Source organism: Alosa sapidissima, chromosome 13 (genome assembly GCF_018492685.1).
Source record: "Alosa sapidissima isolate fAloSap1 chromosome 13, fAloSap1.pri, whole genome shotgun sequence".
NCBI classification, from domain to species: Eukaryota; Metazoa; Chordata; class Actinopteri; order Clupeiformes; family Clupeidae; genus Alosa; species Alosa sapidissima.
Window position 1 is genome coordinate 27,112,517 of NC_055969.1, and position 11,652 is coordinate 27,124,168.

The following is an 11,652-nucleotide window of genomic DNA, read 5'->3' on the forward strand; positions in this document are numbered from 1 at the left end:
CAGGGAGTAAATGCTTTTAACTCCTCTTTCTGTGTGTCTGTTTGTCTGTGTGTCTGTGTGTGTGCATGCACATGTGTTTGTTTGTGTGTGTGTGTGTGTGTGTGTGTGTGTGTGTGTGTGTGTGTGTGTTTCAGGTAAAGGATGCCAGTGGCATTGTGAATGATGAGCTGCCAAACTGCTGGGAGTGTCCCAAATGCAACCACGCTGGCAAGTCAGGGAAAGTAAGCATCTGACTGGGAGGTATTTGGGAATTTGGTATATAGTTGGTAGAAAGCCATTATGGTTGGTATACTGTACAGCCATGACAGTTGGTGGAAAGCCATGATATGTTTTTATACTTTGTGTAAAGCTATGATAGTTGGTATAGTTTGTATAAAGGCATCATAGTTGGTGTAGTTGGTGTAGATGAAATTTGTAAAGCCATCATAGTTGGTATAGTTGGTGTAAAGGCATCATAGTTGGTATAGTTAATGTAAAGCCATGGTAGAGTATAGTTGGTGTATAGGCATGATAGGTGTTATAGTTAATGTAAAGCCATGGTAGAGTATAGTTGGTGTATAGGCATGATAGGTGGTATAGTTTGTGTAAAGCCTTGACAGTTGGTGTAAAGGCATTATAGTTGATGTATAGGCATGGTAGTAGCTATAGTTTGTGTAAAGCTTTGATAGTTGGTATAAAGTTGTCTCCCCCCTTTCCCACCTTTTGGCCAACAAGCAAAAAAGAGGACCAGGCTTCAAGTACGCGTCCAACCTCCCGGGGTCGCTGTTGAAGGACACACGTAAGGAGCCATCGGGCCGAGACATCAAGGATGAGCCCAGCCCCACCTTCGCCATGGAAACGGCCTCGCCGACCGTGCCCGTGCCCTCGCTGGACAGACGGAAGGCAGAGAGGGAGGACTCGTCGTCCCGAGCGCGAGAGGAGGAGCCTCAGAGGAAGCGTGTCCCGCCTCCACACCCTGAGCCACACCCACGCCCCAAACTGGAGGAGAACCCGCTGAGGAAGAAGAGGAAACTCTTCGACACGGACGCCGAGCCCAGCGCCAGGAAGAAGGTACGCTGACCAACACAGAGAGAACCCAAAGAGTCTGTAAAGAAACCGCATGCACCCGTGCAGAACCCAAAGAGTCTCGAAAGAAACCGCATGCAACCATGCAGAACCCAAAGAGTCTGTAAAGAGACCGCAGGCAACCGTGCAGAACCCAAAGAGTCTGTAAAGAGACTGCAGTTTTTGTAGCATGTTTGTTTAGGCAATTAAAACTCATCATCGTAAAATGAATTTCCATGGAATATGGTCATGTGAAATAAGATAATTGTCCGCTCTGCCCCGTCCCTGCCCATTTGCACAGCATTGTTAAGTTGCACAGCATTGTTGCACAGCATTGTTAAGTAAACTATTAAAAGCATTCACAGCATTTAGTCGCTAAGTATACGATTAAAAGCATTCACAGCATTGTTAAGTAAACTATTAAAAGCATTCACAGCATGTCGTCGCTAAGTATACTTAGCGACGGCATGCTGTGAATGCTTTTCACAGCATTGTTAAGTAAACTATTAAAAGACTAGTCCTGTTCATGTGTATGGTATTTGGCAGATGCCTTTGTTGATGCAATGTTGTGCTGTGTTATAGAAAAAGTCCATAAAATCAGAGAACTCCCAGTCCTGCAAGCTTTTGTCCTCCATCAAAGTGGAGAAGGAGGAGGAGGAGGATGAGTATGGGGGGACACAGGACCGAGAGGGACAGCGAGGAAGGTCAGAGGAAGAGGAGGATGGGGATGACGAGAGGGAAGAGGAGGAGGAGGAGAAGAACTCCGAGAGGAGGAAGGTCCCACCCAGCCTGCAGCCCAGAAAGACGAAGAAGGAGAGTGACCAATCACAGCGCAGCCCTCCACAGGCGGGGCCCAGCAGCACCGAATCAGCAGCAGACAGAAGCAAGCCGAGGTCCAATCAGAGGTCTCGGCAGCCGAAGGTGGCCAAGCGGGAGCCGAAACAGGAAGTGCAGCCGAAAGAGGAGCCCCTGAACGGACAGAACGGCCGCCGACCAATCAAGTCGGAGCCTGTGGAGAGTGATGAAGAGGATGCGGACGATGAGGAAGAGGAGCGCCTGGGGAGAGTCCGCAGGGTGAACGGCGAGCGGAAGCACTTGAGTAACGGGCACCGGCGCGGCAGCGGGGGCAACGGGAGCGACCTGGCCGACTGGCTGTGCTCGGCGCACGAGCGGAACGGCGGCGCCACCGCCGCACCGCGCAGCAGCAGACCGGTCCTGTCGCCGCTGGGCTGGAGCCGCAGTCCGCCCCCCCCCTCGCTCCCACCTGGCCCACTCACCCCCCTCCCCCGCCAACGCCACCTCCCCCCAGGAGCGCCACGTCGTCCGGCCCCCGCCCATCAGCCCCCCGCCGGACTCGCTCCTGCTCGCCAGCGGCCGGCAGCACGTCATGCGGCGAGAGCTCTGGATGGTCGTGTTCACGCACCTCTCGCACCACGACCTGTGTGTGTGCATGCGCGCCTGCAAGACCTGGAACCGATGGTGAGTTGAGCGTCCCCTGTCATCTCCCCTGACTACACACACACACACACACACACACACACACACACACAACAGTTGAGCGTCTGTCGTCTCCCCTGACCTCACGCAGATTTAAAAGAGGCCATCAAATAAAAACCAATTACATAGAGCAGGGTCACTTTACAACATCTATCAAACACGTGTTTTACCAAACAGATGCTGGAGACGTGTGTGTGTGTGTGTGTGTGTGTGTGTGTGTGTGTGTGTGTGTGTGAGACTGTTCTCTAGGGTCCATTGGAGTGTCTGATTTATTATTGTATAGATTTACCCTGGAGTGTGTGTGACCTACAGACATATTCTGACTACACAGCCTTGCAGTACTGCAGGGGGTGCATGCCCTTAGATACAGATCAAAGACTGTGTGTGTGTGTGTGTGTGTGTGTGTGTACAGATCAAAGACAAAGACAGTAGCCAGAGGATGGATAGAAAGGCTTGTGTGTTTCACCTGTGAGTGTTCTACAGGCTGTGATAGATGTGTGTGTGTGTGTGTGTGTGTATCTGTGTGTGTGTGTGTGTGTGTGTGTGTGTGTGTTGCATCCCCTGCAGGTGCTGTGATAAGCGTCTGTGGACGCGGATTGACCTGAGCCGCTGTAAGTCCATCACACCATTGATGCTCAGCGGGATCATCCGACGGCAGCCCATCTCCCTGGACCTCAGCTGGACCAACGTCTCCAGGAAGCAGCTCAGCTGGCTCATCAACCGGCTGCCTGGTAAGGAACACACACACATATATATGTACACACACACACACACACACACACTCTACACACATCTGCATAATGTTGTTGTGGTCACACAGACCTATCATGGCCTGGTAGTGGTCACCCACATCCTGGTAAAGCTGGTATACCTTGTCATATCTGAGCTGCACTGTTTGCATATGAAACGGTTTGGGTGGCGCTGCAGAGCTAGTATGGTAGTGAGCTAGTTTACTCTGATGTTGTGTGGCGGTCCAGAGCTAAAGTAGTTTAGTAGTGAGCTAGTTTACTCTGATGTTGTGTGGCACTGCAGAGCTAGTTTGGTAGTGGGCTAGTTTACACTTACACTAGTTTACACGAGCACATGGCTACAGTGGACGAGCACATGGCTACAGTGGACGAGCACATGGCATGATACAGTGGACGAACACACGACTACAGTGGACGAGCACATGGCATGATACAGTGGACGACCGTATTTCTCAGTCCCTTTAACGCATTTCTCAGATGAAAATTTAAATTCTCCAATCTATTTGTTCAACCTCATCTAGTCACTTGTGCACATCATAAAATACATTTGTTAAAGCTTTGACTACCTTGTTTGTAAACAGTGGTGCATGAACTTGCCATTCTAAGATATCCATGAGCATTTTGCTTGTAAGGCACCAACTTGCTATTGAGCAATTTACGGGCTTTTGCATGGAGGTCATTTGCGGTGATGGTGGGTGGATGGTGATGTTTGTACATGTTGTTTTGAGAAATAGATTTACTGTTGAGCAACTGTTTATGACTGTTTAAGAAATGTGCCAAAGAGACTGAGAAAAGTCTTACAAGAGCTGTATTGTCTGAGCTCAGGCTTAACCCACGTTATTAGTTAATGGCTATTTGTTATGTTCTAAAGCTGTTACACACACTGTTGCATAGCAACAAAGCAGACCTTCCTCACTGCCATTTACTGATTAGATGATGTGTATTAGAATAGAAGAGAATGCTCTTTCAGCCAGGTAAGTACCCAAGCACTTGTCCTAAAAGAAAATGTTTTTTTTGTTTGTAACATTCCTGGGATTGAGTTGTCATCATCCTGAGAGTATGTTGTGGATAATGTGGCATCTCTGCTCTTTTAGTAATATGTCGCCCCCTACAGGTATTGTTGTGTTATTGCCTTGTGAGTTGCAGCTGGCGGGCTGTGTCTACCCTCTGAGAGTGTGTGTGTCTGTGTGTCTGTGTCTGTGTGTGTGTGTCTGTGTGTCTGTGTGTCTGTGTGTGTGTGTGTGTGAGTGTGTGTCTGTGTGTCTGTGTGTCTGTGTGTGTGTGTGTGTGAGAGTGTGTGTGAGTGTGTGTGGTATGTGTATGTGGTGTGTGTGTGTGTGTGTGTGTGTGTGTGTGTGTGTGTGTGTGTGTGTGTGTGTGTGTGTGTGTGTGTTTTATTGGTAGTGTTAGAGCGTATTCTTTTTTTTTTTCTTTTATGCCTTTAACAGGACAGTGGAGAGAGTGACAGGAAGCGGGGTGGGAGAGAGATGGGGTGGGATCAGGAGTGTGTGTGTCTGGGGGGGGGGGGGGGGGGGGGGGGGGGGGGGATGGGGTGGGGATCAGGAGTGTGTGTGTCTGGGGGGGGGAGAGAGAGATGGGGTGGGATCAGGAGTGTGTGTGTCTGGGGGGGGGGAGAGATGGGGTGGGATCAGGAGTGTGTGTGTGTGTGTGTTTTGGGGGGGGGGGGGGTAGAGAGAGATGTGGTGGGATCAGGAGTGTGTGTGTCTGGGGGGGGGGGGGGAGAGAGATGGGGTGGGATCAGGAGTGTGTGTGTCTGGGGGGGGGGGGGAGAGAGATGGGGTGGGATCAGGAGTGTGGTGTGTGTTTGGGGGGGGGGGGGGGGTAGAGAGAGATGTGGTGGGATCAGGAGTGTGTGTGTGTGTGTGTGTGTGTGTGTGTTTGGGGGGGGGGGGTGTAGAGAGAGATGTGGTGGGATCAGGAGTGTGTGTGTGTGGGGGAGAGAGAGATGGCGTGGGACCAGGAAATGACCGGGGCCAGACTCAAACCTGGGTGCCCGTGGGCGTGTGGACCCGCATATGGCATGAGTGCTGTAGCCACAGCTACCCCCGTTAGAGAGTATTTAACCACAGCGTCCCCGTTAGAGACTATTTAACCACAGCGCCCCCGTTAGAGAGTATTTAGTCACAGCTACCCCCGTTAGAGAGTATTTAGTCACAGAGCCCACGTTAGAGAGTATTTAACCACAGCTACCCCTGTTAGAGAGTATTTAGCCACAGCTACCCCTGTTAGAGAGTATTTAACCACAGAGCCCACGTTAGAGAGTATTTTATATAATGTGTGAGTGAGCTCTTCATAGGAGGTACAGTATCTCTCCTAAGGGGATCTGCTCTCTGAGAGAGAGAGAGAGGCAGCGGGCTCTATTTTAATGGTCTAAAACGGAAGTGTCTTTGTGCAAAACGCAAGTCACTTTGTGGGCGGATCTTGGGCGCTGATGCTATTTTACCGGCGGGATAATTGATTATTGCGCCCGACGCAAATCTAAAATGGGGTGGTCTGAAGTAGCTACATTAATCATGGGTGTGGTTTGGGCGTAACGTGCAATAAACCAATCAGAGCGTCATCTCACATTCCCTTTAACAACAGGCACGCTTGTTCCATAGCTGATTGCTATTATTGTGGCGGATTAGCCAAGCGCAGCCAGGAGTGTTCACAGCGCTATAATCACTGTTCAGTTGGGAACAGTTAGCTATTGATTTTTCCTCTTGACAAAATGTAATACAGAATTGTCACAAAGAGATACTTTCCGATGTTTTGGGATCATTCTCACTGAATCACGAGATTATGAATGCATGGTGATATATTTGCAATGTACAATGTAATCTAACATTACCTCTCCATATACAATGCATATCTTCTGTCAGTTAATCTCTTCTCTCCCGTGCTGCCGCTGGGGCATTTGGGTTAAATGGCATCAGCATGCAATTCAACATCACGTCTCCTTAAGTCCTCTATATTTCCTAATTTATGTCATCAACACATCAGTGATTTGTGAAAATGTGTGCTAGATTTATGCCTATTTTTTCACATGGACACCACACTGATTTCCCTCGAGTGGTAATATTTTTCTTTGAAATGATGTATGGTTTACAGAAATGGGAACTACGTTGTATAGATGAGAGGAGCGAAATGTGCGTTGCGCAGCACAGACGGCCAAGCAAGGGCTCCTTATTACCATCAGGCAACTCAACAACGAGAAACAGTTTCCAAGTTGACCTAACTGTCAACTCTGCACAGTATCCCATTAACTGCATGTCAGTAGGCAATTTACAATATTTTCTGTAAAGTAGAGTTTGTAAACACGTTATAATCAACTTAATGTACGCACAACTTTTGTTTGAGCAGTAGAGAGAATAACAATGAATGGATGCAACAACTACAGAAATTGTAGCCATACTTGCTGCTTTCTTGTACTATCTATGGTTGCTGGTTAACAGCACATAAAATTTAAGCTAATTCACTAGCTCAAGATTTCAAGGCCATCATGGATATAAAACGTTTTTTGAAAATAACGAAAGGATGGAGGGAACATAGCAAAGCTTGGAGTTATTTCAGATGGACTACAACAACGTAGGCAAAATTATGGTGCTTAAAACCTTAGCACAGCTGGAATAATGCTTAGGCTGATGATAAAGCGCACGCAATGTTTAAAGCCATACACAACGGTAAATTGGAACAAAACTAAAGGTAACTTTAGCCTTTATAAGGCTGTATAAAGTTGTCCAAATTAATAGGTTGTAATTAGGCGTTGTTGTTGTAAAGATATTGCATGTACATGTTGTACTATATAGGCTACTAAATGTTTAGGTCACCAATGCACGAACAAAACCGGGAAATGGACAAATATTATCAAGGCTTTGAATGTTTCCGTCTGTGCACGGGGGTGTCTGTAGATTGGTGTGCAACACATTCATTCATGCAGGCCTGTGGTCATGCATGCGCCCTTAAAATAGCATCTGAATTTGCGCCACAGACTTTAGACCAGGGAGTTCCTGGTCTGTGGCGGAATTGTTTTCTGAAACTGCAAAATATCAACAGTGAACGTTTGCGCCGGAACACGGCCCGTCTTTTCGCTGAACCGCCCCCGTGGGCGCAATCGAATTCCCTAATTTACGGGCATGTACCTGTGGAGGGAAAATTCCAATATGCGCTGACTGCAAAAATAGGAAAGACAAAAGCGCGAGTATACAACGTCAATTGCGCTGGGACGCAAGATAGAGCCCAGTGTGTGTGTGTGTGATATATAATTTGAAGGTGTGTGTGTATGTCTCTTGTAGGTTTGCGGACGCTCCAGTTAGCGGGCTGCTCGTGGGCAGCGGTGTCGGCTCTGTGCACGGCGAGCTGTCCCCTCCTGCACTCCCTCCACCTGCAGTGGGTCGAGGGCCTCAAGGACGCCCAGATGGAGGACCTGCTGTCCCCCCCCACCGACAACAGACCAGGTACTAGAGAGCACCCCCCAAACATACACACACGGGCTAGGCAGAGTGTACCAGTCCCCCCCCCCCCCCACACACACACACATAGACCAGGTTACTAAATATTTCTCTCTTTTTCCCTTCCACTCCATCCTTCCCCCTCCCTTTATCTTTCCATTGCCCTCTCTCTCCCTCTCTCCATCCACCCCCCCTCTCTCCACCTCTCTCTCCATCTCTCTCCCTCTCTCTCCCTCTCTCCATCCACCCCCCCTCTCTCCATCTCTCTCTCTCTCTCTCCATCTCTCTCCCTCTCTCTCCCTCTCTCCATCCACCCCCCCTCTCTCCATCTCTCTCTCTCTCTCTCTCCATCTCTCTCTCCATCTCTCTCTCCCTCTCCATCTCTCTCTCCATCTCTCTCCCTCTCTCCATCCACCCCCCCTGTCTCCACCCCCCCTCTCTTCCTCGCTCCATCCCTCCACCTCCCTCTCTCTCCACCCCCAACCCCACCTCCCACCCCCCAGGTCAGCTGGAGTGTCGCAGTAAGCTGCGTAATGTAGTGGACCTGCGTCTGGCGGGCCTAGACATCACAGACTCGTCTCTGCGTCTGCTCATCGTGAACCTGCCGCTGCTCTCCTGTCTCGACCTCAGCTACTGCAACCACATCACTGACCAGTCCATCAACATGCTGACGGCCGCGGGGACCAGTACGCGCGACTCTCTCACCGAGATCAACCTCTCAGGTAGGCCGAGAACACCTGACACTCCCTGAGGTAGAAAAGTCCAGTATTGGTCCAGCATCTCCTTGTAGTAGTTCTACCTGTGCATCTCACTACCATGTCGCTCTCCCTCTCTCTCTCCCTCTCTCCCACTCCCCCCCCCCCCCCCCTCTCTCTCTCTCGCTCTCTCTCTCTCTCTCTCTCTCTCCCCTGCAGTGTGCAACCGCGTCACAGACCAGGCCCTGGCCTACTTCAAGCGCTGTGGCAGCATCTGCCATATAGACCTGCGCTACTGTAAGCTGGTCACCAGGGGGGGCTGTGAGCAGTTTATCGCCGAGATGTCCGTCAGCGTACAGTTCAGCCTGCAGGAGGACAAACTACTGCGCAAGCTCACCTAGGCAACACTGGCCAGCCACGTCACCCAGGCGATGCTGACCAGTGACATCACCTACTGAGCAGCAGCGATGTCACTGAGGCAACACCAACCAGCGTCATCACCTAGGCAACACTGACCAGCGATATCACTGAGGCAACACCGACCAGCAAGCTCACCCAGGGAACGCAGAGCAAGTTCAGCTAAGGAATGCTGACCAGTAAACTTACCCTTGGAACACTGGCCAGTAAACTGACTGAGGAAGCACGGACCAGCCAATGTGGAAGGCTGCGAAGCCTCTGCGCTCACACTGCAGGTCTTACACACACACACACACACACACACACACACACACACATACACACACACACACACACACCACTGAGGAACTGCTATACGCCATCTTTACCTTAACTGTTAACGCGTACACACTTCAGAGGACGGTGGGCCGAGGCTTGGTCAGTGAGATTACAAACAGGCTATTGATGGTCAATGATCCTTCACACTCTGTAAACATACGCACACACACACTTGTGTGTACATACATGTACTGTACATATACACATGTGCTCACTCTGTTCGCTCACACACACACACACACACACACACACACATAGACACACATACACGCTCATGCCATTTTGCTGCTCATGCCAAATTGTTTTGTTTTTTTAAGCACATATTTTTTGTTAGACTGTTTTTTTATGTCGCGTGTGTCCTCCGCTGTCTGTGTTAAGTTATGCTGCTGAGCCGTCGTGCATTGCTTGTGATGGGACAAGGGACACTTTTTGAGTCCATATTTTTATATCGTTTGGGACTCCTGGAGATTGATCTTTGTTTTCAGAGCAATGCAGACCTCACGTTTTATGCAGGTTTATTTTTGTACAAGAATTTGTTTTATTTGTATCTGATGTAAAAGGCACTCAGTTCCACAGTGGTTATTTTATTTGTATTTGATGTAAAAGGCACTGTTCCACAGTGGTTACATTCCATCAGTGTCCTAGTTGTCCACCTTGGTCTGAGTTCCACTGCAGATCTACTTTCTTATGTAGGAAGCCCTTAATATTGTTTAATTTATGCAGCATCTCCTTAAACATGGGAGTTATGGGAGAGGGTACTCCATCTGACTGTGTTACTGTTTTGAGTGGGTTTATATCTGAAAACAGAAGAAAAGAAACAATTTGCACTGTTTGACATAAATAAATAGTTATTTTTTCTTAAGTGTGTTTTAAGTTTTTGTCTAATGGATGTTAACCTGTCAAAAGCACTGTGACACTTCACAGGAAACTCTGCTTTAAAGGAACACTTCCAGTGACTTATGCTAAGCTAGCTAGGCCCAGTGTCAGACTGGGTTAATATTGCATGCACAGAGAAGAGAAAGGGATGGATTCTCTTATCTAACTCTTGAGGGAGACGTCAAATAAGCTTAGTTCCCAAAAAGTTGGTGTTTTCCTTTATGTTAATACAGTTTTTTTTTCAGTTAAACTACTCAAACTGCACCGCATAGTGAGGCCTGCAAAAGCGTGTATCTGACTCAAAATGCTTAGTTTATGCATCAGAAGCAAATATTTATGCCAATGAAACAGTCAAACATGACACAACAATCAAAATGACAAGTCATGATGTCACTGTTTATGTCAAGATAGTCAAACTGTTTTGTCTTTTTGCCAATAGGACAGTTTACTTTGTAAGTACTTTCTAATGAGCAATGCGCAAGGCTGCACTATTTTCTATTTCAAAACTACAAAGTTACACACTATTGTGTGTGGAGGGGGTTGATTGCAAGGCCGTGGATATGTATACAGTAACCCCCCCCGGTCAGAGCTGTGCAACACTGTACAACTTTCCTGACGTTCCTGTCTGTCAGGTCACATATATTTACTGTAGGACTGGTGTAGGACTATTTAGCAGGAAACCAGTATAGTGCATTTTGACATTTGAATGTAAAAAAAAAAAAATTGTGCCAAAGCAACTGAGAGAAACAGTAAATCCACCACAGCCTTGCGTCCTCAGGGTAAGGGGTCTGTAGGTGGTACTGATCAAGTTGAACCAGAGAGGGTTGAAATGGTCAGTAATCAAGGTTCTTCGGTGGAACAGTCAGGACAAGAACCTTAGAACCTTCGGAACTAACATTCCATCAGTCCAGTCACAGGGAAAAAGCATAGAACTAACAAACATTGACATGTATTCATCGAGCAGACACTCATCTCCAACGCGCCCTGAGGAAAAACAAACACGAGGAATAACATGTAAGCTGCCATGCAGAGGAGACCTTGGTTAGCAATTAAAACCATGTTTTTCACATCAATAAAATCCTGCTACCAGAGGATGAGAAGGCAGAAGTTTTAAATTCTAGTCAATAAGCAAACACTTTGTCAGGCCAGACACAAACAAGCAGCCCGAGGTGTAATTTCTTCATTTTACTGGTCACTCATCTATGGTCAGGAGAGGTTTTCATTTCTCATGCGTTTTGCATGTGGTGTTATGAAAATGTGTGTCAGAAGACAGAATATCATTTGATTCCTGAACAGATGGGTCAGTGATGGTATGGATCTCTTTGCATTGCTTTTTGCATGTCTTACGCAGACATCAAACGTTTGCATTCATTACCATGCAAGGATTATGGGATATTGAAATTATTCAGTGGATGATTGATGAGCTTGCTACAGCAGAAGAGAAACCTCACATTGGGGGTGTGTGTCTGTTAAAGCAAAAACTGTGTCAGTGGGGGGTGGCGGTGGGGGTTACATTTATTGATCCATGCTAGGCTGGAGCTAAAAGTGGTATTACCAGACTCAGAGAACGGCTGGATGAACTGGAGAAAGTTAAAACGCAATAGT

The 11,652-nt window shown here is 48.0% G+C and overlaps 1 protein-coding gene across 1 annotated transcript in view; it reads left to right on the forward strand.

The window, feature by feature from the left end:
• Nucleotides 1-10,033, forward strand: part of LOC121679549 (lysine-specific demethylase 2B) — a 38,265-nt gene extending 28,232 nt beyond the window's left edge. Inside the window, 8 exon segments of the mRNA XM_042058353.1 lie at nucleotides 135-221; nucleotides 706-1,050; nucleotides 1,627-2,316; nucleotides 2,318-2,523; nucleotides 3,109-3,272; nucleotides 7,586-7,747; nucleotides 8,245-8,463; nucleotides 8,656-10,033. Coding sequence (XP_041914287.1) covers nucleotides 135-221; nucleotides 706-1,050; nucleotides 1,627-2,316; nucleotides 2,318-2,523; nucleotides 3,109-3,272; nucleotides 7,586-7,747; nucleotides 8,245-8,463; nucleotides 8,656-8,837 — 2,055 coding nt within the window. The 3' untranslated portion in view covers nucleotides 8,838-10,033.
• The last annotated feature ends 1,619 nt before the right edge of the window (nucleotides 10,034-11,652 follow it).